Below are 27190 nucleotides of genomic sequence, written 5' to 3'. Positions count from 1 at the left end.
TAACCAACGAAATACCCACACAAGTACTGTTCCGGTGCCGATGAATTTCTTGCATTTCGCTACATGTGTAGCGAAATGCAAGAAATTTTTTATTATTATTTTCCTTTGCATTTCGTGAATCAATTCACGAAATAGGCATTTTTAATTTATTTGTTTTTGCCATTCGTGAAATTAAAACTGTTTTTTTTTTCAATTCGTGAATAAAAACGAAACTGATTTGTATTTTTTTTTTTTTTTGCATTTCGTTGTGCAATCAACGAAATATGTGTTTTTATTTTTTTTATTTCGTGAATTGATTCACCGAAAGTGATTTGTTTTGTTATATTTTTTTTTTTTTTTTTTTTGCATTTCGTGACACAATCAACGAAATAGGGTTTGTTTTTTTTTTTTTGCAATTCGTGACACAATCAACGAAATAGGGGTTTTTTTATTATTTTTTTTTGGCAATTCGTGAAATTAATGAAAGAAACTGTTTTTTTTTTTTTTGCATTTCGTTGTGCAATTCACGAAATAGCCTTTTTTTTTTTTTTGCAATTCATATAAAAACAAAATTGGAATATATATATATATATATTTGTATTTCGTTGATACATGAACGAAATAGGATAATTTTTTTTTTATATTTCGTTTATATAAAAACGAAATAGGAAAATACAATATTTTTTTTTTTTTGCATTTCATTTATGTTCCAACGAAATAGGAATTTTTTTCTTTATTTCGTTCAAATTCCCTTTTTCTGCTCCCCACTTTTACCCTATATTATTTTACCTTATCCTCTCCATTCTCCATTCTTCCTTCTCCATTCTCCATTCCTCTACCTCCATTCTTTCTCTTCTTCCGTTCTTGATTCTTTTCTTCTTTTTCTACTAATCCTATCACAAGGATTCCTCAACTTTTGCTCCATAATCTTCTTCAAATTGAGGTAATTTATTAATTTTATAAGTTTTTACATATATTTTTTGATTTAGTCATTATAAATTATTTCACATTTATTTTTTTGATTTATTTATATGTTATACTTAGTGTAGTAGACTATAATAAAGAAAACAAAAGTTACAAGTTTAATTAATCAATAGTTGGTAATTTCAGTCGTTGCTTCAATTAAAAAAAGCTTTTAAAAAATGTTAGTAGAGTTTATTGGTCAACGAACTACAATTAAAATACTTAAAAAATCGTTGAAGCTACTGATTAAAAAGGTATAAATTTATATTATAAAATGTTCTTTTAGTTAGTCATTTTCATAGAACAACAGTTAAAAAAAAAGATGAAGAAATTGTGAGGAAAGTAAGATTGTTAAATATAACATAAAGATATTTGTATCATTTGTTGGGTCATTTTCTATGTTCAAATTGTGACTAGTCGTTGGAGATTATTTTCTGTTAATAAGCATGAAGAATTTTTAATTTTCAAATTAAAAGTATAAGATCAAGAAACTGTGAGGAAGTTGGTGTTGTTTTTGAAGCTAATAGACAAAAATAGCATGTCCTTTTTTTTTAATACCAAAATGGGTATTTCGTTGGATAACTGACGAAATACTATTCCGATCCGTTAAAAAAAAAAAAAAATTTCCTTGCATCCCCTCTCCAGTCATATGCTTTGTTTTAAATAGAAAAGAAGTAGTTATATGTAAGATGAATACTATTATGGCAATTAATTATGAGCTTAACCAAAAGTTTAATTACATTTCGTTCACCACATAGGGAACTGCAATTATTTTTTGACAGTTGTACTCTTATTAAAAAAAAATTCTTTTCTCATGTGATAATATATCTTATAGTTTGACCTTTATTGACTTTCCTATTTAATATATAGTAAACAATTCTGTAATGTGTTGTCCATTATTCTAATAGCAGTGGCTTGGTGTTGGAATGTTATAGATATGGATCGCCCCAAATTCACTGTACATCCAGGTCCAGAAAACTATGATTTATTAATACTCCAGCATGAGCATCGATCCCAGGCTGTGTGGGATGGAAAATTGACTGGAAAGAACGCGTGTTTAACTATACGTCGTGCGGATCATGAATTCTGGAATCACGTGAGACAATACCCTTTACATAATCGCATCCTTAATTACTTTGAGAGGTGTGGATTTGGGGGAGTTTTAGCAGTAGGTAATGTGCAGTATGATGAAGGAATCATCACTGCACTTATTGAGAGATGGCGTCCAGAGACGCATACATTTCATATGCGGACTGGCGAATGTACCATCACACTGCAGGATGTCGAGGTGTTATATGGCATTCCCGTGGATGGCCACCCATTGGTGCAGAGAAATGTTAAAAATATAACTAAATCAAGGTGGCGGGAATTGATGTACGACCTTACTGGTTGGTTGCCCGGAGAAGAAGCAATTATAGGTAATAGCATGTTAGTAATAACACAATTATCTAATCATTTGGAAACCTTGATTGCCAATAATGATATTATTGATGAACACACTGATGAGGCTGAGGTACAAAAGAGGGTCAGGTTGTACCTGCTTTGGTTGATTGGTGGCAATATATTCCCTGATAATAGTGGTTCAAAGCTTAGTTTACACTTTTTGCTTGACATAATAGACCTTGATGCAATAGGCGGGAAAGCTTGGGGAGCAGCAGCATTATCATACTTGTACAGTTGTTTATGCCGTGCTTCGATGGCCAATAGCCGTGATGTTTGTGGATTTATTGCTTTGTTACAGGTACGCGAATTTCAATAATATATTGCTCTACTTCAGTAGAAATAGAGATCAAGCAGCATTCTTATAACCACCATTACCCAAATTTTGAAAAATAAAATTAGGAATCGAAAGTCGAGCTTTATTATAAACACTAAATGTACCACTATATATAATGCAATCTGGATTATTAATATTTGTGTATAATTCTAAATGTCAGCTAACCATATTTTCTTGAGTTGTCACGCTAACAATTTAAAAGTATTGCTTGATACACGTTTAAATAATCAACTTCTCTGCTATCTTTTAAATAATATTTTAGATTTCTAGTGTTATAATTTGTATAATAAATCATTAAAAATTATAATAGCTTGTCTAATAGCTTGCACAACAATATTAGCGCATTATCGGAACCCAACCATAACAACACAATTTTCATGTGTATTTTCGGGTTATTTTATTTAATTCAAAAAATATTTATATAGTTAAATTTACTTATACAGGTTTGGGCTTGGGAGCGAATAATTCCGATGCAGCCATTACTTCGTCCCCCAAGAGTAAACGAACGAGATATTGTGTTTGGGCAGAAGTGGACTCGTCGTGGAGTTCGTGAAAGCGAGGCACGAGCTATGCTAGTAGTTTGTAGGGATGTTTTAGACAACCTAACTGATGATCAGGTATTTTTCCTTTAAAACTTTTTTGATAAGAAATGTGAAAAATATAACAACAATAGAGTTTTTATAGATTTGTTCATTTTTTGCTTAATCGTACTATGATAATGGGTTAATTTTGTTTTAATTTGTTATAGCTAATTTGCTACAACTTGCTACTTGTTGTGATATTTTTTAGATCCCATTTCTTCTTTTAGCATAATTAGTATTTTGTCTAGGTTTGTTTTAATGGCTAGAAGGTTACTAAAGTATTTTATTTTGTTTTTATTTCCATCAAAATTCATTATGGAATTTTCAAGTTAGCCTGTTCTTCTTATGCTTTGGAACTGAATAAAAAAGAAAGTGCTCCTAGCAAGGATTTGGTCATGATACGCTTTCTAATCTTTACTTAACTGAAAATGCATAATGGATGTTTGTTGTAATGAGAAAATTTATAATTTGTAGTATAAATTATAAATGACTGTATAATATTTTTGCTATCGTAGTTTGTGTGGGAGCCTTATACAGAGGCCATCAATGATGGGCTTCCGGAGTGGTGCCGACGTGGTCAAGACATTTGGATGGTGCAGTTGCCATTCATTTTGTGGGATCTACCGAGAGTGGCACATGGTGGGTCGGGTCAACAGACAATTTGGTAAGGAGCAGTCTGTTCCAGGACCAATCCCCCCACATAGACCATTTCATTTTTCACTGGACAAGCGGTTTAAGATAAGTCAGGAGATGGGGGGAAATTTTGAGGAAGCTGAATATTTGTGGGAACGCCGTCGGAAACTAATAGTTGAAGCTCCATATACTACTGTAGCTCCCGGACCGGATTCTGAATATTTTAAATGGTACCGGAGGTACTCCCGCACCTTGATAGGAAATCCAGAACGGACCGTGGATAGGGGATACCAACACCTCGCAGGGAGGCATGAAGCAATGGTACGTAACTTTTGGTGCATGTCAAGTTAAATAGACAGTTAATGATGTACTATATAGTTTTCTAACATTTGAGTAGAAACAAAATTACTGATAGTACTAATTAATATATCTTGAAAAATAGTCTACGAATTTGACTTACTACACTCATCCAATGCCAGTATTCAGGCAAATTTACCATGAAAATCTTAACCTAGGTGCTTCGATTTTTATACTTTATCTCTTTCGTTATTTAGCAAAAAAACTGTATAATAATAAATTGACCATTATTATGAAAGTAATTTAGTTATATTTTCTAACTAAACCATCATATAAAGGATTTGGAACCGATTTACATGCAAATACATGTGTATCATATGTATTAAATATTATAGTAATATTAATAACTATATCGTATATGATACACATTAATTTCTTTTTGCCAATCAGTGGCTTTCTTACGTCACTGTTTGTTATATATTTTTTTGTAGGCTCGTGGAATTCATGGAGTTAGACATTTGGCTTACAGTGTTCAGGAAAGTCTGTTAGAGTGGCCTTCAGATTCTCAGGGTATGAATGCATTGATGCAAAGGTTTATTAACATGTCGACTGAGTCTCTGAATGCTGCTGCAATGGGGACGAGGTTGACATTTGATCCCGATTATATACCACCAGCAGTTTATGTGGAACCGCCTAAGTTGCCAACTGGTCGTCGGGATCGTGCAAATGTACGTCGTGCTGGTAACCCACGGGGTCGAGGTCAGGTGGCGCACCAGCTTATTGATGACGATCAAGTTGACGATCTAGAGCCACACCCAGACCCGGCTCATGCATTCTGTTGTAATGTCGGCCCATCTATGACTGCTTCCTATCATCCACCTACGTATTTACCCACCCCACATCACCCATCCAGTCCACATGACCCACATACGAATTTACCTAACCCATATTATCCGTCGATGGAATTTTCCGACCTATCTATGACTGCCCCAGAAGCTCCATGTCACTCATCTATGGATATACATAGCTCCCACTATCCGACCATGGATATGTCTGGACCATCTATGATTCGGTCGGAGGCTCCATATAACTCATCTAATATGGTCACTCCACAAGGTTTCACCCCATTTAGACCTTCCTTACAATCTTGGAGCCAACAGGCTTTGCACAACCTCCTTTTCCATGTTCCTCAGACTAGTACCTCATCTCGACCTCCAGCTAATTTTCCCTGTGATGAAAGGAGGCTCAGTTTTAATGATGCATATGCACCTACGCCAGATGTTCAGGACTTAGAGGCACAGGTTCGTTTTGAATTTAAATTTTTATATATATAATTTAAGTGTCGCATTAAAAAGTAACTTTTACTTTGTATGATATTTATAGGGTGCGGAGGGGATGCATGAGGGGGTTGCTCCGCGCAGATCTCGTAGGGATCGTCGGCCAACACAATGTGGCACTGGTGGGAGGAAAAGATGCACACGTAGGGATGCATGAGGAGCTTTAACAACTTATTTTGAAAATTTATTGTGTATCTATGACTATATATGACTTATTATAGCGACATATATTCCGTCAATATGAATTATGGTGTATTTCTGACTAATTAGACTTCTATATGAATTGTTTTTTTAATAAATACGAAAATTGCATGTGGGGTTTAGACCTTTCTGCACCATGTATGAAATAATGCTTGGAGAAAATTAAATAAGTGTAGAATGCAACAACCAAGATTCTTAAAATGAATTGAAAGCTACTAATAGCTTCCTTTTTAGCTTCTTCTTAACGTATTCAATAATGCTTGGAGAAAATTAAATAAGTGTACAATGCTTCTGCCAAGATTCTTAAAATGAATTGAAAGCTACTAATAGCTTCCTTTTTAGCTTCTTCTTAACGTATGCAATAATGCTTGGAGAAAATTAAATAAGTGTACAATGCTTCTGCCAAGATTCTTAAAATGAATTGAAAGCTACTAATAGCTTCCTTTTTAGCTTCTTCTTAATGTATTCAATAATGCTTGGAAAAAATTAAATAAGTGTACAATGCTTCTGCCAAGATTCTTAAAATGAATTGAAAGCTACTAATAGCTTCCTTTTTAGCTTCTTCTTAACGTATGCAATAATGCTTGGAGAAAATTAAATAAGTGTACAATGCTTCTGCCAAGATTCTTAAAATGAATTGAAAGCTACTAAGAGCTTCCTTTTTAGCTTCTTCTTAACGTATTCAATAATGCTTGGAGAAAATTAAATAAGTGTACAATGCTTCTGTCAAGATTCTTAAAATGAATTGAAAGCTACTAATAGCTTCCTTTTTAGCTTCTTCTTAACGTATGCAATAATGCTTGGAGAAAAGATATATAACAACAATGCTTCTGCCAAGATTCTTAAAATGAATTGAAAGCTACTAATAGCTTCCTTTTTAGCTTCTTCTTAACGTATGCAATAATGCTTGGAGAAAATTAAATAAGTGTACAATGCTTCTGCCAAGATTCTTAAAATGAATTGAAAGCTACTAATAGCTTCCTTTTTAGCTTCTTCTTAACGTATGCAATAATGCTTGGAGAAAAGATATATAACAACAATGCTTCTGCCAAGATTCTTAAAATGAATTGAAAGCTATTGCCTATCTTTTTTTTTAGCTTTTGACTTGTACATATAAAAAGCAAAGAAATTCGTTTCCAAGTCAAAAATAAATTGAAAGCTATTGACTAGCTTCTTTTTAGCTTCTGACTTATCCATGTAAAAAGAAAAGGAATCCATTTCCAAGTGAAAAAAAATTGAAAGCTATTGACGAGCTTCTTTTTTAGCTTATGACTTGTCTAATTATTTAGATTTGCATTTCGCAAAGTATGCAACGAAATATAAAAGTTTGGAAAAGATAACTGCAATAATGCTTCTGACAAGATTCTTAAAAGAAATTGGATTTGACTTGTCCATGTAAAAAGAAAAGAAATAATTTCCAAGTAAAAAAAATAAAAATTGAAAGCTATTGACAAGCTTCTGACAATTTTTTATCCTTGCATTTCGCAAGGTCAGAAACAAAATATAAAAAACTTAAATTTGACAAGTCCATGACGAAAAGTTATTTATAAACTTGGATTACTCCAATTTTTTATTTTACATTTTCGGTGCATATGCAACGAAATGCAACAAAATTTACATTATAAAGAACTCTAACCGGTCATTGTTATCTTCGGGTGAGCGTTTACAAGCAAGAGCCATTTTTTTTAATTTTGCATTTCGCAAATTATCCAAAATCTTCGACTGAGACTTAAAAATCCATTTACTATCCAAAAAATGTCGAACAAAAAAAAGAACACTCCTGGAAGCTCTTCCTCACCTTTTGCTTGGGCATTCCCGGAAAACAGAAATGATAGCTCAAGTTCAGAGTCACCCAACAACGACTGGGGAACATGGGATCCATATGATTTTGAGATGGACATGTACAACCCGCACATGCTTGACGAACGAGAGGATGATTTTCGGATGCTGAAAAAATCAGATCCATGTGAGTACTACTGCGGATTACGCCGTGAATGGGAGCATAGGTACCATGAGTCAAATATGCTCATGAATGAGCTTGAGCAACTGGGGAACCCAAGCCACGTCGATTCTCTGTGTGGATGGAACGCAGGGATATGGTAGAATATGAGATAGCTGTGAAACAAATTCGAAAGGAGAATAATAGGATGTTGGTGAGACGTTGTAGGTACTATATACTTAAGCTCGCTGAAGAACAAGCTGCAGCAACAAATCGCACGCTAACAGAATATGAAAGAGCAAGTGTTTTAGCACACGAACTTTACAAATCGGATGATGACATGCCTAACGAACTCCCTTAGACCATCTATGTGTTATGTTTTTAAATTTTCAATTATAATGTAATTTTATGTTCATTCAATAAAGTGTTGTGGAAGTTCTATCCAACAATAACTATTAAATTAAAGACAAAATTAAACTCTACAATACGAACCGTTTATATTTTAAAGTAAGGATGACAACATATTATTAAAGGACGACAACATATTATTGAAGATTACATAAGATAACAAAGATTACATAAAATAACAATAACATAGAACTCATGAAAAAACTTAACAGTAAACAAGCAACAACAGCTACTGAGTACGATTGGGGCAACGATTTTTGTTATGACCGGTTTGCCTGCAAGTTCCACACCTCCTAGCTATGCGAGCAGGAGCAATATCCATTTCATTCATCCTTCTAGTTTTCTCTGGGCTCCAGAAGTTCGCTCATATGCAGTGTTTGCAATTAAACAGAAGGGACTTGCAGGCCAATATGCCTCATCACCCAAGGAAGAAAACTTTCCACTGTATGTTTGCTTGTAATACCTACAACTGTAGTACTTGCTAACATAGTCCTTAGGCTGAATTTTACGGATCCGACAGAATTTAATTGCATGGGAACATGGCATGTGGTATTTTTTCCATTTCCCACACGAACATTTTTTTCCATTGTCAGAGACTTTATGGACATTTCCACCCTTACCTTCATGTGCAAATGTCAGAATCTCGAAGACCCCAGTCACAATGTTGTAGTTCATCATATCAGTGTGCATGGCAGCCCTATCCCAATATTCATGGAACTTCTTATCAACACCGGGCGGCCAAGTCTTCTAATTTACCATTAGCAGAGCAGCAAGGGCACTTCTTTTAACAAAATGATCAACAAGATTTTTAAATGTCAAGCGAACCATGGCAGTAACAGGCAATCCACGGGCTTTCTTCAATAAACCGTTGTAAGACTCAGAGTCATTTGTCGTCATAGCCCCCCACCTATAACCACCGTCCTTATACAATGTCCATTTTTCCTTCGGAAGCTCGCTTAACCACATATGCGCTGCAGGTGACAAAGTTTTGATTTGTTGCATCCTTATTTGGTATTTCTTCTTCTGGTGCTCTGTAGCAGCCAACCACATTAGCTTCTCAAGATCAGAGTTAAGAAACTTTTTGTTAAAGTTGCTTTTTAAATGTCGAACACAAAATCTATGATGTGTGGTGGGTGGCTGTAACCATTCATGTGTCATTACACATTGCAAGATCCCTTGGTGACGGTCAGAAATTAGTCCAATGCCTTTTCTATCACAAACAACATGTCTCCATAATAAACTGAGAAACCAAGTCCATGACTCATAGCTCTCACGTGCAACTATAGCATATGCAAGTGGAAAAATATTTCCGTTTGCATCAATGCCAACAACAATCAACAATTTCATCTCATACTTACCATAGACATGGGTGCCATCTATTGAGATGACCGGCCTGCAATTTTTGAATCCATCGATACTTGGTTTAAAGGCCCAGAAAAGATACTTGAAGATGTGTTCGCCTTGCATTATAGTTGACTCGTGTGTCCACTCAACAATAGTGCCCGGATTGAAATGTTCTAGGGCAGCCATGTATCGAGGCAATGCCCTAAAAGAACCTTCGAAATCACCATACACCATCTCAAAAGCTTTCTTACGCCCTTTTTGCGCTTTTCTATAACTAGGAGTATAGTGATGGATGCCTTTTATAGTTTCCTGAACAAACTTAATACTGATTTGTGCATTGATCATAACATATGGTATCAACGAAGTAGCAATCATGTTGCTATTCAAATTGAAATGATCCTCTGTATAATCATCCGTATCACAATTATGTGGCTCAATCATTTTTCCTGCTTTCCACATACCACTTCCGATCAACGAAAAACGGATCATCCAACTACAACCTTCCTCATGCCGCTTGCAAATAACCTTCCAAAATGTACTTTTAGCTTGATCTGTTTTATATTCTTTTTTGTGGGCTATATTATAGAGCCTCACTGCACCTTTCATTTGCTTCTTGCTGTGAAATAACATACCTATTTGCATGTACAAGAAAAAATATCAACTCCTAATTACACCAATTAAAATCACAAAATTTAAAAATAATATATTATTAAAAAAATTAGTCGTACGAAACTAACCTGATTTGATAACTTTAGGATTACTGGAATTCCAAAGTGCAGCCCGAACAGACCCGTTATCTCTCATGTATGCAAAATCTTCCGGTTCTACTTCTTCTGTATTATCCAAATATGGGATAACATTTGAATGATAATTAACACTAACATTACTGGGGGCCGCAACATCTTCATCAGAATCATCACCGTCAGCAGACGATTGATCATCGTCCGTCCCTTCATGATCTAATGGACTATCGCTATCCGACTCATTTATTATATCATTAGCTAAATCGTTATTGCTCACAATTTGTGTGAGTTGAGTCAACGTGGGGTTATCTTCAAAATCGTTATGCCTATAAATAAGAAAAATTCATAGAATTTACGAGTCAAATACAATTATACAATCCATGAATAAAGTGAATAAAATATGATTATATTTACCTATCACTGTCCAATTCACTTGGACCAGGATGTGAAGGGTGTCGTACATTACAATTCAACCTGGGTACTATTGTTGGGTACTTCGACCTGGGTAGAGCGTTGAACTGTAGCATACATGTCAAGCGCCGTTATGCATATGTGATTTTTAAAAATCTCAGGACAACGAAGAAATGACGATAAAGATTCATCGTCCGTAATTGGCATCTCACCATAAATTGGTGAACCATCGGCTGTAAATGAACTTGGACATTGTCCGGTTATAACCACCGATAGTTCAGGATCATTTACGAACATTTTACTCCTTAAGACGCGTTACAGACGATCATATTTTAGGGAAATTGGAAACCTTTGCCCTATTTCAGGACCACGGTTGTATCTAACCGAACCTGCTTCATACACAACTTCACCACCCCCAAAATAAATACACTTTAACATGAGTTTCCGTCATCTTTTATGAAATATATGAGAGAAAAAATAAAAGTTGAACGATATGAAACAGATAAGAGAAAAACAATAGATGAAAGATATGAGATGGATAAAAGAAAGTTGAAAGACTAAGGATATACCATAAGTAAAGATAGGACAATATTTATAAATGAAGAAAAGTAACAAATTTCGCAAATTAAGTCACGAAATGTAAAAGATATTATTTTGACAACTATTCAATGCTCGTCTGAAACTGATTGAACCAACAGAAATGAACAAAAAAATAAAATTAAAACCATAGCGATATGGAGAGTAGAAAAAAGGTAAAAAAAAAAAAGGGGGGGGGGGGGGGGTTTCGTTATATACCTGCAAAATGGAACAAAACATTTCGTTGGTATATAAACGAAAAAAAAAAAAAATTCCTATTTCGTTTTTATATAAATGAAATACGAAAAAAAATATATATATTCATCCTATTTCATTGGTATATGAATGAAATTAAAAAAAAAAATATATATATATATATATATATATATATATATGTATTCCTATTTCTTCCTATTTCGTTTTTTAATACACGAAATGCAAAAAATATATATATATAATTTCCTATTTCGTTTTTTTTATTCATGAAATACAAAAAAAAAAAAACCTATTTCGTTCATTAAATTATGAAATGCAAAAAAAAAAAACAAATCAGTTTCCTTCATTAATACACGAAATAAAAAAAAAAGAAAATAAATCAGTTTCGTTCATTAATTCACCAAATACAAAAAAAATAAAAAATAAAAATAAACCTAATTCGTTCATTAATACACGAAATGCAAAAAAAAAATTATATATATATATATATATATATATATATATATATATATATATATATATATATATATATATATATATATATTCCAATTTCGTTTTTATATGAACGAAATAAAAAAAATCTATCCTATTTCGTTTTTTAATACATGAAATGCAAAAAAAAAAATATATTATAATTTCCTATTTCTTTTTTTATTCACGAATTGCAAAAAAAAAAAAAAAACCCTATTTCGTTGATTGTGTCACGAAATGCAAAAAAAAAAAAACATAACAAAACAAATCACTTTCGGTGAATCAATTCACGAAATAAAAAAAAAAAACACATATTTCGTTGATTGCACAACGATATGCAAAAAAAAAAAAAAAGACAAATCAGTTTCGTTTTTATTCATGAATTGCAAAAAAAAAAAAAAAAAAAAAAAGCCTATTTCGTGAATTGATTCACGAAATGCAAAGGAAAAAAAACAGTTTTAATTTCACGAATTGTAAAAAAAAAAAATGCCTATTTCGTGAATTGATTCACGAAATGCAAAGGAAAATTAAAAAAAAAAAACAGTTTTAATTTCACGAATGGCAAAAAAAAAATGCCTATTTCATGAATTGATTCACGAAATTCAAAGGAAAATTTTTAAAAAAAAAAAATCTTGCATTTCGCTACACATGTAGCGAAATGCAAGAAATTCATCGGCACCAGAACAGTACTTGTGTGGGTATTTCGTTGGTTATCCAACGAAATACCCATTTTGGTCTAAAAAAAAAAGCATACTATTTTTGTCTAATGGCTGTAAAAATAAGTCATTTTGGCTCCGGACTCTGAATTGTTATTTCAACTGTTTCAAGATATGAGTTTAATTATTTGCAAATGCTGGTGTCCGTATAAGTATATTTGCAAATAGCTTTTGTGCTTCAAGTTCAAGTGAATATAGGAATAATAGTTTGAAAGTGCATTTTAGTGAAATGGTTGTTTTAAGTTACAAATAATTAACTTTCACAAATTTATTTTCCACGTGATATTCTAGTCTAAACACAAATGTCACAATTTTTTTCCACTTTACCTTTCAATGTCTCTTTTTCAAATCTCAACTAAAATATTGTCTAAACGCCAGCCGCTTGATGTTATCTTTGAATGAAATTTGGTGCACCAGTCTTGCGGCTAAAGTACGCGACTTTTGTAGGACAAAAAAAAAAGTTGAACCAAACTAACACAGACAAAAAAAAAACATAAGTAGGTTTCACGCACTAATTTAGTGCGTGAAAGGACCAAACTGCAAAAATAAAAGTTTGGCCTTTCACGCACGAAATTCGTGCGTGAATGAGGCCAACAAAAGGTCATGCAATATCTGCCTCTTATAATGGGTTGACCACAAAATATGTGCTTTCTATTTTTTCAATCTATTGCGGTATAATATCTTTATATTATTTGATATTATTTGGTAGCATATTTGTTGGGAGATAATTACCATATATTAGTTAGTTTCCTTGTTTCACTAATTACCATATATTAGTTAGTTTCCTTGTTTCACTAGGATCTTAGTTTCCTTGTTTCACTAGGGTTCATGATTGTATCCTATATATATTCTCTCTTGGTGAATGAATGGAACAAGTCAAGATTGTATAGTTTCTACATGGTATCAGAGCAGACCCATCTCACCCGATGTTAGGCCCCCAAATTAAATTGCCCATGCACCAGATGTCCAGTCCTGGGCGTGAGGCGAGGTGTTGAAGAATGGAAAAAGTCCCTCATCGATGGTTAATGAGATGGGTGGTCTCCTTATATGGACTTGGGCAATCCTCCCCTCATAAGCTAGCTTTTGAGGTTGAGTTAGGCCCATGATCCATTTCTTTACATGGTATCAGGCCACACGTTTTTTTTCTTCTCTTCATCGTAAATTTCCATGGCCGGTGACGCCGTACCTCCTCCACCACCACCCAAAATTGAGTCTAATTCTCCCTATTTTCTCGGTCCTCAAGACCGACCCGGGGACTATATCACGCCTACTCGTTTCAAGGGTGCATCAAATAACGCTGTCGTCGGTCTGCACTTTACTTCCGATCAATGGAAGACTATTACGGGATTTTTTGGTAATGCTACAATTCCCGAAAATCGCTTGAATGGTAAGTTTGATGTTTTTTCTTGGATTATTGACACTGGTGCTACTCATCATGTTACCGGTGAGAAATCTTGGTTGTTTGATGTTCATACTGTTGATTGTCCTATTGGTTTGCCTAATGGTGAAAAGGTGTTTGCTTCTTTGGAAGGTTCTGTTCGACTGTCAGATAAAATCACCTTACATCATGTTCTTTATGTGCCTTATTTACGTTGCAACTTACTCTCCGTCCCCCAACTTACTGATAATTTACATACTATTGTCTCTTTTAATTCTTATATGTGTGCTATTCATGACCCACTGAAGGAGCTGATTGGAACGGGAGTTAAGAGGGACGGACTATACTATTTTAGCAAACCGGACGGACTATACTATTTTAGCAAACCGGACGGACTATACTATTTTAGCAAACCGGACGTGGTGCAACATGTGTCTACTGTCGTGGCAACGTCCGCATTGGAATTGTGGCATCGACGATTGGGGCATCCTTCCGAGAGAGTAGTTAAGTTGCTTCCTCATGTCAGTAGTGATAAGAGTAGTTTAGCAAAGGATTGTGAAGTGTGTTTACGTGCTAAGCATCCTAGAGACAAATTTCCTTTAAGTGATAATAATGCATCTAGAATATTTGAGAAAATACATTGTGATTTGTGGGGCCCATATCGCCATGTTTCGTCGTGTGGAGCTCGTTATTTTTTAACAATTGTTGATGATTTTTCCCGAGCTGTTTGGATTTACTTGTTGGTTGATAAAACAGAAGTGTTTCCGATGTTTATGGCTTTTGTTGCTATGGTTGATCGACAATTTAATCAAACAATTAAAGTTGTACAAAGTGATAATGGTACAGAATTTAATTGTTTGATCGATTATTTTTCCGCCACTGGTATTTTGTTTCAAACCTCTTGTGTGGGTACTCCGCAACAGAATAGGAGGGTAGAGAGGAAGCATAAACATGTGTTGAATGTTGCGAGGGCTCTCAGATTTCAGGCCAATTTGCCTATTTTTTTCTGGGGTGAATGTGTTCTTGTTGCATCTCATCTCATAAATCGTACCCCCACACCCAAATTGGAAAATAAAACACCTTTTGAAATTTTATTCAATAAACCTCCTTCTTTTGATGCTATTCGTACTTTTGGGTGTTTGTCCTTTGCTCATAATAAAAAAACTCAGGGTGACAAATTTGCTAGTCGGAGCAGAAAGTGTTTGTTTGTGGGATATCCATTTGGTAAGAAGGGGTGGCGGTTGTTTGATCTTGATACGAAGGAATTTTTTGTCTCTCGTGATGTAAAGTTTGTGGAGGATGTGTTTCCCTTTGCTTGTCCGGAAGATGTTAATATTTCGTCTAGTTTTTTTTATGAGGGTGCTGAAATTGATCGTGATTTTATGGTGTACGGGGATGAATTAGGGGGCGAAGTTGATAGTTCGGAGGCTGCCGAGCAGCAGCCGCAAACCACTGCCCAACCAGCGCCTGCTGGCAGCCAGGCCGAGCTGCAGCCAGCGGCCACTGTCCAGCCCGCTAGGAACCCAGCGCCAGCTGGCAGCGAGGCTGAGCGGCTGCCAACAGCCACTGCACAGCCCGCTGGGAACCCAGCGCCCGCTGGCAGCGAGGGGGGGCAGCAACATCATACCCCAGTCACGAATGTGGAAGGTGGCTTGGGGCGTGGTTTTCGAGAGAAATTTCCCTCTGTTGTGCTTCGTGATTATGTGACACACTCAGTTTTTGCTAATAGTCCGTCCCCTACAACTCCTGTTAACAATCAATCCTCAGGTACTCCCTATCCTTTGGCACACTATATTAATGGTGACAATTTTTCTGTAAATTATCGTAAGTTTCTTGCAGCTATTATTTCGGGTAAGGATCCTAAGACCTTCAAAGAAGCCATGAAACACAAAGGTTGGAGACATTCAATGAAAGAAGAGATACGTGCATTGGAAGACAATAGTATATGGACTTTGGAACATCTTCCTCCGGGTAGGAAAGCACTTGGTAATCAGTGGGTGTACAAGACCAAGTTTTTGTCAAATGGAGATGTGGAACGGCTCAAATCGCGCTTGGTTGTGTTGGGAAATCATCAACAAGCGGGGATTGACTACAATGAAACTTTTGCTCCGGTCGCCAAGATGACTACTGTTCGAGCCTTCCTAGCCATTGCAGCATCCAAAAATTGGGAACTTCACCAAATGGATGTTCATAATGCCTTTTTACATGGTGACCTTGATGAGGAGGTGTATATGAAGCTCCCTCCCGGGTTTGAAAGTCCAAATCCTACGTTGGTGTGTCGTTTGCGCAAATCGCTGTATGGGTTGAAACAGGCCCCTAGATGTTGGTTTGCAAAATTGGTGACTGCTTTGAAAGGGTACGGTTTCCTTCAATCTTATTCTGATTATTCTCTTTTTACATTTACTAGAGGGAATATTCAGATTAATATCTTGGTTTATGTTGATGATCTTATTATTTCTGGGAATGATTCCGCTGCACTTGCAACTTTCAAAGCCTATTTGAGTGATTGTTTCAAAATGAAAGACCTTGGGTCTCTCAAATATTTTTTAGGTATTGAAGTAGCTCGTAGTTCATCAGGGTTGTTTTTGTGTCAACGCAAGTATACTCTTTATATTATCTCTGAAGCAGGATTGTTAGGTGCAAAGCCAAGTGGGTTCCCTATTGAGCAAAATCATAAACTTGGCCTTGCAAATGGAGATTTGTTGTCGGATCCGGAGGTCTACCGTAGATTAGTCGGGCGTTTGATTTATTTGGGGGTCACTCGAACGGACTTGGCATATTCTGTTCATATTTTGTCTCAATTCATGCAAGAACCCCGGATTGAACATTGGGAAGCGGCCTTACGAGTGGTCCGTTATTTGAAAGGCACACCAGGACAGGGTATTTTGTTACGTGCCGACAGTGAGTTGACTTTGCAGGGATGGTGTGATTCTGATTGGGCGACTTGTCCGCTTACTCGTCGTTCGTTGACAGGTTGGCTAGTATTTCTAGGTCAATCTCCCATCTCTTGGAAGACAAAGAAGCAGCACACAGTTTCTAGATCTTCTGCAGAGGCTGAATATAGGTCCATAGCTGCGGTCACTTGTGAGTTGAAGTGGCTGAGAGGTCTGTTGTTGAGTTTAGGTATATAACATCCCAAGGCGATCAAATTGTTTTGTGATAGTCAGTCCGCTTTGCACATCGCAAAAAATCCGATTTTCCATGAACGAACAAAGCACATTGAGGTAGATTGTCACTTTGTTCATGATGCAATTAATGAAGGTTTGATTTCTCCGTCACACGTTTCAACATCTTCACAATTGGCAGACATTTTTACCAAAGCTCTCGGCAAAACTCAGTTTGACTTCTTGCTTTCCAAGTTGGGCATTTTTTATTCCCATGCTCCAACTTGAGGGGGGGTATTGCATTATAATATCTTTATATTATTTGATATTATTTGGTAGCATATTTGTAGGGAGATAATTACCATATATTAGTTAGTTTCCTTGTTTCACTAATTACCATATATTAGTTAGTTTCCTTGTTTCACTAGGATCTTAGTTTCCTTATTTCACTAGGGTTCAAGATTGTATCCTATATATATTCTCTCTTGGTGAATGAATGGAACGAGTCAAGATTGTATAGTTTCTACATAATCCAATTACAATATCTAAAGCATTGTACATTTACCTGCTAATGTCATTTTTGTTTAAGACGGAACACAATTTTGATCTATCTCTATACTTTTCTCTCATACACAGCTATGACGTCAGAAATTTCACTAAGAGTATTCAAATTTTAATAGTTGTTTTTCTTAAGAAGACATATTATTTATAAATATATTAACTCGTCATTACAAGATGTGGCACTTTCCTCAGCATATCTGTAAATACAGCATAATTTTTCGGCAAAGGATGTTCAATGAATTGTCTCTTTTCCATTATTTATAATTTTTTTATAGAAGTAATATATATATATATATGAAAATTGAAATTGGGGGGGGGGGGGGTCGTGGAGGGGGTGGGGGTAAGAATTTTTTTTTTCCATTTTTTATAAAATTTTATAAAGGTAAAATATATGAAATTGAATTTTGCGGGGGTGGGGGTAGGGATCGGAGTGGGAGGTAAGAAAAAAACTTCTCCTTTTTTTATAAGCTTTTTATAAAAGAAAAATAAAGTATATGAAATAAAAAAAAATGTGTGGGGATGGGGGGCATGGCGGGGTGGGTGGTGGGGTAAGGGTTGGGGTGGGAGGTAAGAAAGAAATTTCTCATTTTCAAAATGAGTTGTTATTGGGTCTAGTGTGTTCTTATATGAATACCTATATTTTACCCATATTTGCCCATATTTTTATTGGTTAAAGTGAGACTTGAATCCCATATTTACCCACCTGAAATATGAGTGACCTAACTCACTAACATGTGAGTAAAATGGGCTAATTTTCTAAATATGGGCTCAAATTGCCACCTTTACGCCCAAGCCATACGACCAAATTTTTTCTCTGTGCATTAATTTAGTTATATGATCTCATTTCTGCCTGTAACAAATTAACAAAAAAATCAATAAGCATTTACGTAGTCTCTGGAACTTAATTTCAAAATTGACTTCTAAAGATTCGATTTTGAATAATAACATGGGTATTGCATGCATTTGGATGTATGTTTTGGTTATAATATATTAGTTGACGAGTTGAATTTTGAAATGAAAATATAACATTACGTAAATATAAGTGATTACTCTTTTTCCTGTTGACTGTTTTGTTGGCCTCATTCACGCACGAATTTCGTGAAGGCCAAACTTTTATTTTTGCAGTTTGGTCCTTTCACGCACTAAATTAGTGCGTGAAATCTACTTATGTTTTTTTTTTTTTTTTTTGTGTTAATTTAGTTCAATTTTTTTTTTTTTATCCTACAAAAGTCACGGATTTAAGTACAAAGGATAGCGCATGAAAATGCAGCAAAATCGGAGGAAAACAACAAGAGTCTAAAAACTCATTTTTTGGGAAGCTAAACATCCAGGTTTCACCCATACGTTAAAGTTAAGACCTCCAGTCGAAATTACGTACTGTATACAATAAACAAACAAAAAAGGGCGCCACTAGTTTCCACGTTGTCAATATATACATTGGGCCCATACATGCAACTTCTTATTACGTAAAACAACGACACGTGTTAATATACCACGTGAATATCCCGTGCCCACCCCTCACCCCAGAAAAAAGAATACAGCTGACGCAAAACAGAACATGTAGACTTGCAATTTACAAATTACAATTAACCTTAAAGGAAGCCACCGTTTGCTTCCTTTTTTGCTTCCTTTTTCAATGATTCTCTACTTTTTATTCAGAGATTCCAACACCCTTTTTACTTATATATTTATAAAGAGAGTAAAAAAGAGAAGAAAGACTCATTTTTTTACTAGTTTATTATGGAGGATGGGCATGTATCAACTTCTTCAAGAAATGAGAACAATGAAACAGTACCCAGCAACAATAATAATAATAATAATGTGGAAATTTCAATAGCAACTGCCTCTTCAATGTTTCCTGGTTTCAGGTTTTCTCCAACGGATGAAGAACTTATATCGTATTACTTGAAGAAGAAACTTGAGGGGTCTGATAAGTGTGTTGAGGTTATATCTGAGGTTGAGATTTGGAAACATGAACCTTGGGATTTATCAGGTACCTTTTCTTTTTTCTTTCTTTTTTTATTTTTTATTTTTTATTTTTAGTATTAACATGATTTGTGTGAGTTTTATGTATGTATATATTATGACGGGGTTAGCAGAGTTATCAGATACTTGTGGTGAGTTGAGTCGAGCCATGGGCAAGTTGGTTCAAACACCGCCATTAGGTGTATGTGTCTATATGTATATATTATGATGATGGTGGAGGAACATTGGTGAGCAGAGTTATCCAGTATTTGTGCTCGAGTTAAGTTGATTAGAGATATGGGCAAGTTGGTTTGTACACCGCCAAACACTGCTATCATGTGTGTATATATGTATGTATGTATGTACGTGGACACGTGTATGTGTATATGTATATTATGACTGCAGTTGTCCAATTCGAAGCACAGGATTTCAAGTAAATCTGTCCATCAAGGTTATGAGCCCATCATAAACATGTCCACTAAGTTGGAGTAGATAGGCTCACACAGGGTGTTACACCATTAACATGAATATTGCTTCTTCAATTTTAAAATTTTAATTGTTTTTCCTTTTGCATATTAATGGTTTGTTTAGCTAACAAAAAATGAGGTGAAAGGAATTTTGAATATGTTTATAATGATTAGTTAGTTAGAAAATCTGCCTATTTGAGCTTCGCTCAAAGCTTAACCTGTGCCAAATTGGGATAAATGAGAAAGGTTCTGCTAAGTTAACGACTTAATGGTCAGGTTAAAACAGTAACGGTGATGAATTATTAAATAGATTTAAAAGGATATATTCATATACCCAACCTCCTAAGAATGGTTGAATAATAGGGGCCAGGGGCGGAGCCAATTGGTGGCCAGGGTGTTCACCCGAATCCCCTTCGGCGAAAAATTATCATGTATACACAAGATTAAAATTATTTTTTATGTATAAATAGTAGATGTTGAATACTCTTGGCTTCCTCGTTTCTTACTCTTTTATATTTTTGAACCTCCTAATGAAAAATCCTGGCTTCGCCACTGATAGGGGCCAAAGATGTTAACTTTCTTTTGGGCAATTTTTCTGTGATCAATATTTTTGGGGGGCTGTGTTGTCAGGGTTGAAAGCTCCGACAATTGTGGTAATTATATGTTTTTCGAGATTTTGTTCAAGAAGTTTGAAGTTTTAAGTAATTTCACAAATATAAGGCTCTTGATGCCCTGTATTCTTCCTCTTGTATTTGTTCTTCATTATGACGTTACCTTTGTTTTTCTTCCATTGGATCTGATTTCTTTTATTTTTTTATTTTTTTATTTTTCTAGTATTGTGATTGTTTTCGCAGTATATTCATACTGGGTTCTTTTTTCCCCAACTGGACTGCTCCTTTTTTCTTGTATTTAACCTTAAAACAGACAGTGATGCTCAAATATTCCCTTTTCTTCCTAAAAGGTAATGGATCCTTATGTTGATGAAACAAATAGGAAAGCACATCATCACATGGAAGAAAAGAAAGGAATAACCTCCTCCTAGATAATCATATATCGCTTAATTAGATTCTTCCATATCTCAACTTCTTCTATTCTTAGGTTGATTGATTTTGATTTCAAAGTGAAGAATCTATTGTTTCGACAAAAAGCAATTAGGCGAAGAATGCTTCTTTATGAAGTCATATCATAGGGATTAGACATCTAACTAATTATATTTCTTGCTTGAACATATTGCTAGTTTTCCCCATTGTATCTCTTATATAGTATACATCCTAAATTGTCTAGCTGCCAGAGTTTCGATATTGAAACATCCTCTTTCTACTGAATATGATTGAAGGAAAATTTTAAGTTGGTTTTGAGTTTGTGTCCTTTTTCTCGTGAGAAAGTCAAAGGATTTTATTAAAATTTACTACCAAGGAGGTATTAAAAAGTTCAAAAGAATGAACTTGTTTCCCTCTAAGTATTTCAGGAATCTAGCAAGTCCATTATAAGATCGATGTTATTCATAGTAGACTTTCTATCCTACAAATAAAGATTAAGACATCTATGCTTAACAAAGTAAATTTTCCTTTTTCCTTCAAAACATCTATTGTCTTGGGTTTGTATCTGCTGGTCATTCAATGTGCAAAGCTACTTTATGAGAAGTGAGCTGCTGTCTGAAACAACTAAGTTTCTACTAGAAGAGAGCTACCGAAGTTTCACATTGGATGAAGAAATGGAATGATACTTATCAAAATAAAATAAAATAAAATGAAGACAAAGGACTTACTGATGCAGGAGGCTAGACTGGCAGTGTCGTTTTATTTAAATCTATGCAGAGCGTTTGGGAAATGATTTCTACAGTTCCATAGAGTAAGGTGAATCTTAAGGATGTCAATCCTGGTCACCCCTACGGACTAGTTGCAGAAGAGAATATAAGAGTCATGAATTTTACCCTTATTTGGGTTGGTAAGGATGATTTCTTATGCTTGGTCTTCTATTTGCTACTATTATCGATCTCCAAAAAATAGTTAGAAATAAGTCAAGAATTTTGGGGGGAGGGGGGTGGGGGTGGGGGAGAGTACTAGTAGGTATGAAGATGTATTACCATTTAGGCCAATTTAAAAATTAGTTGAAAACTAGTATCGTGGTAGCCTCCCTAGGATTTGAGTTTTTGTTGTTTGCAGACATAAGCAGCACGACCTAATCTCTGTTTTAGCATGGTTTTCTTCATGAACTACTACTCTGAGTGATTAAAATAATGGTCAAATTTTAAAGAGTTACTATTGTATTTTTATTCTCCTGTATTTATAGTCATAGATTATTTCATTTCGATGCATTGACTTCCTCTCCTCCTCTGCCTTTTAGGTCAGCTTTATCCCTTGAATTGGGTATCACTAAACAGTCTTTGCACCCTTCGAGGAAGAGCGATAAACTGAGCTACTAATTCTAAAACCAAATGAATTTTCCTTTGACCTGGATATATTTAAAATACTTTTTAGAACCTTTAGATCCTAGCATTTGTGAGTAGTTTGTTTTCATATATTCTACATTTATAAATGTTTATTTGAAAAGGAGATTAGGAAGTATACCATCTTCCAAGTATGGAGGCCGTACATATTGTTGGTCTCGCATTCTTTACCCTTTTTTAGGTTGCTTTCGGTTATATGCCTTGATGTCTTGATGGTTAGGATATGCAAAGCTAAGCATCGAAGTATGGACAATTATCATATGCTGTAAATATAAGATTTCTGCAATTATTATATATTTTATTGATTTTTTCATTTGTTTTATAGAGGTGCTTGGAAATATGAGAAGCATCACATTATGTTACCACCTTTAGCCCTATTCATTTGACTGTTTTTGTTAGTTACTCTGTGAGTTGTAACTCATACCTACATGCTTGTTCTATTAATTGATCAATCCCTATTCACATGTACCAGCTAAATCCGTCATTCAATCAGATAATGAATGGTTCTTCTTTTCTCCTCGTGGAAGGAAGTACCCAAAGGGATCGCAAAGTAAAAGGGCAACTGAATCTGGTTACTGGAAGGCCACAGGAAAAGAACGTAATGTGAAGTCCGGTGCGAATATCATTGGCACAAAGAGAACGCTGGTGTTCCACACTGGTCGGGCACCTAAAGGACAGAGAACACATTGGATAATGCATGAATATTGCATGAGTGGGAACATTAATTATCAGGTAATTGTGAGCTCTGATCCAACTCTTAGGGACTGATCATCCTTGTGTGATGAACTTTCTACCTTTTCAGCTGCAACAGAAAATTCAACTACCTGCTTTTAGTTGTTTGTTCCTTGAGAAAATATGTTGTTCTATCGATTCTTATATACATATCATCCTAATTTTAGAATTAATAGTTTCTTTTGTTATGTGATGGTGAATGGTTTGCTAATTGTGGTTTACCGAAAGGGAGAAAAAACAATGGTTAGCATAGATGCTATAATGTCTGATATGAGAGAAGAAACATGACGCAGCAATTTGTTTAAGTTAACATGTTATCACAATAATTTTCTTACTGTTTAGAACAGAAATCAACAAAAAATAAATATTTCTCACCTGGAATGTTCACTGTATTGCGCCATGTTTGAGTGGTGATATTATTCAAGAGAGAAGATTCACTTGGAGCTACTTCTGCTAAATCATTAACTGTAACATCTGGTGGGATGTCTATGCCATAGTTTTTCTTTCTTGATTCAAATGTTCATCATAGTTTTTCTTTCTTGATTCAAATGTTCATCACTTTCTGCAACTTCGTAGATTCTTGTTGAGCCTATCATATTTCATGTTGTTTTGCTCAATGAGATAGTTCATTTGCTGTAATACATCCTCTACATCAATAAAGTGCTTTGAGTGTTTGGTCTGATATGTTATACAGGATTCTATGGTTGTCTGTCGTCTCCGGAAGAATAGCGAGCTTCATTTGAATGACACCCCAGGAAATCAGAGGAATCAACCGGCTGCTACTGATACTGCAACTGCTCTGTCTGGAGCAGGACAAGTAGACAGCTTGGAATTGGTCAATGTAGGGGATTGCTGTTCAAAGGAGGGTAGCAGCAGTTTTCACTCCCATTCGGTTGAGCAGATCGACTCTGGATCAGAATCTGATCAACCAATTAAAGAGTTCTCTGAGCACGATTCCTCTGGCCAATTCAAGGTCTTGGTTTTACCGCCATTTTCTGTTTGCTCATTTGTAAATGTGTCAGCATACGTTGCTGTGGCTTGACCCTTTCCATACTACGCCAAATATAGTTTCTTTCAGAAATGAAGATATTAAGTGAAAACATAACTTTGTCTGTCTTTTGTGTTCATCTCCATTATTAACTTACAGTTGACCCTTCCATACTAAGCCTTATGACTGGTAATACTTACCCGCACATGGTATTTACACCAAACCGTGTAAACTTATTATAGTGTAAGTGATTTGATGAGGTGAGAATACATGTTAATTAACCATAGTTAAGTGCTAGAACTCTGTAGCACATGTCATGCCTCTATTGGCTTGGAGTAGACACTGGGTGCAGATAAGTTTTTACCCTAATGGCATATGCTTGAATTGCAAACCATTTCTTGGTTGGCTCCTAATATTCTGCTGTACGGATTCCAGGATTGTGATGGCGAAGAGGACTGGTTTGCTGATATAATGAAAGATGATATCATTACACTAGATGATTCTTCACTTGATGCCAGACCTATTTCCATGGTCCACAGCAGGCCTGAATCTTCGGAAATATCACCGCATGAAGCTCAAGCTGCGTCGTCCTCTGTGTTCCCTTTCCAGGGCACCGCAAATCGAAGACTCAGACTAGTAAGAGAAATTGTAGCAGGGTGTCGAGTAGAGGGATCCAAAACGTACGAAGCTACCAAGACCAAGAGGAATAAAGTCGGAGTGGGCACCACTAGTTCAGCAAGATGGTTGAGAAACATATTTTCAGTTAAAAGGATGAAGTAAAATGTGATACCTATATTTCTGGTTACCTTGATATTACTCGTCATGCTTCTTAGTTTGTTGGAAGTCTCACAGCAGGTAAAATGGCATAGGCGTCTTCTCGTTGCGAGCAGCTGAAGTTAATACCATACTGGTATGTTGTCTTAGTGATATTCTGAGTGGAGATTGAAGATAATGGAATGTTGGTATGTGAAAATGAATGAATGGCTGCTCTATGTTTGTGTTTGAGCTTATTACTAAATAGTTGTGTAGCAAAAATGTACCGGGTGATTCTTATAACAATATACAACCATTTATTTATCAAGCTGGATGCATAATTGCCTACATTTTCTTTTGAATTGTTGAGAATCGTGGTTTTATATGCCCTTGGATAATTCCAATCTTAGCTCAGAAATGCAATTTCAGATGTTAGTTCAGAATAAGGATCATGACACTTGCACTGTAACAAATCTAGTTGTAGTTACTGATCAGGTGCAGTTTTAATTCATGCTGAAGTCCCTGGAAGGCTAGGATACATTTGATGTTTCTTCTTATATGTCTCTCGAAAGCCCTGGCGAGAGGAAATCACCAACTTTTCTCTGCAGTGTATTTTCTTTTCTTCGTTACCTTAGCTATAGATGTCCTTTCATAGATTTTCAAACTTCGGAGAGACATAATTTCCATTCCCTATGGGGTCAGGGGGGATGCCCGAGTGATTGTGTTTGGGGATCCAAAATCTGCTCTTTCTTATGCCATCTTCGGAGCTTCCTTCCTAGTGTAGTTTGTCTAGTATCAAGAAAGGCGAGTTAATTCCTCAAATTAAAATTGTTACACCAAATCTACATACACCTTTTGGATTTTCTATCGATAATAAATCTCCCCCATAGAGTTTTTAATTGATGAAATTCAATTGAAGAATAATTTGGTCTATCGATAATAAATCTCCCCTATATATATATATAATTACAAGACATAGACCTGGTGACGTAGCGTTCTCACGTTTTAGAATGGGTATTTATCTTTTTTCCTGTTTTTTGGCCTTTTCTCCACAATTTTCTATTAATTATCAATTACTTCGTTCAAATTCAACAAAAAAAAAAAGGAAGGAAGCTGAACCGTTGCATCTCTTCAGCAACCATATGGTTTCAACAACAAAGGGTTGTGGCTCAAATCAGTTTTCAATGAAAATTTCCATTAGAGTCCCACATTAGTTCACTTTTCCTATTAAGTTCAACTTTCAGTTAGAAAACAACTTCTCCCCAACAAAATAAAAGGTATGTCAACAATTCGAAAATTATTTGACCCTTTGGTATCAAAAGATGATGAATATTTGATTTATTTTTAGAAATATTTTAAAGTTTGTTTTGATTTTGGAGAAAGATGTTTAATTGGTGTTACTTTATTCACTAAGATTTTGCCTGTCATTGTCAAGTTTATTTAAATTCATTATTTCATCTGTCATTTACCAAAATATCGAGCAACTTTTTATAAAACCCCTTCATTGATATAGGTATTGAGATTTGTGCATTTTTGTTGATTTGTTATATGTTGAATGTTTGGATATATCAACAAACTTTTGTTTAATATTTGTTCGTAAGTTGATTATTGCGCAAAAAAATATCTCTTTTTTCCTATTATGGTTAATAATTAAAGTTATGGTTTGATTGAATTTTTTAGTTATTGAAAATTTAAGTTTGGCAAAGTACAATTATGTAATGTTATAAACTTGTATGCTGCATTATTTTCTAGGAAAAAACTTAAAGATATGGTAATTTTTACAAAAACTTACTGTTTGTTATTCTAAGATTAGAGTATTTGAAAAATATCATTTCATATATTAAATTTCTGAAATTCTTAAATTGGTATAACAATTTTGTTATTTTAGTATCGTTTTGGGATCACTATTTTGTTGAAATGCCTTTTTGTGATATTGTAACATTAACCAACTGTACTGTGTATGCCATATTTCAAGATTAATTTTTTGTTGTCTAAACAAATTTATTTTTCTAGATACTTGGGGAAATACTATGATGCCTTTTTTTAATGTTCTATATGATGCTTTTTTTTTTTAATGTTCTATATATTAATTAGGGATAATTTCAACAACCTCTTCCATGATTTACTTCATAACGCTAACATTTCATGTTATAGATAATATTATGCCTACCTTTCTTATTTTGATTTCTTTGAAATAATTT

General features: G+C 35.0%; 1 protein-coding gene across 3 annotated transcripts; it reads left to right on the top strand.

Moving 5' to 3' along the window:
• Positions 1-19229: 19229 nt before the first annotated feature.
• On the top strand, positions 19230-25387 carry LOC132604008 (NAC domain-containing protein 89-like). 3 transcript variants are annotated; one of them, XM_060317327.1, is made up of 4 exons: positions 19230-19628; positions 23010-23248; positions 23943-24221; positions 24672-25387. In XM_060317327.1, exons 1-4 carry the CDS (start codon positions 19376-19378, stop codon positions 25014-25016), a joined length of 1116 nt encoding a protein of 371 aa, XP_060173310.1. In that variant the 5' UTR covers positions 19230-19375; the 3' UTR covers positions 25017-25387. The 3 variants fall into 3 exon arrangements, with proteins under 3 accessions (XP_060173310.1, XP_060173302.1, XP_060173318.1); XM_060317319.1 differs by having other exon boundaries at positions 19232-19628; positions 22989-23248; XM_060317335.1 differs by lacking the exon at positions 19230-19628 and adding an exon at positions 20767-21028 and having other exon boundaries at positions 22989-23248.
• The last annotated feature ends 1803 nt before the right edge of the window (positions 25388-27190 follow it).

Source organism: Lycium barbarum, chromosome 1 (assembly GCF_019175385.1).
Source record: "Lycium barbarum isolate Lr01 chromosome 1, ASM1917538v2, whole genome shotgun sequence".
Classification (NCBI taxonomy): domain Eukaryota; kingdom Viridiplantae; phylum Streptophyta; class Magnoliopsida; order Solanales; family Solanaceae; genus Lycium; species Lycium barbarum.
This window is presented reverse-complemented; position numbering and strand designations above follow the sequence as displayed.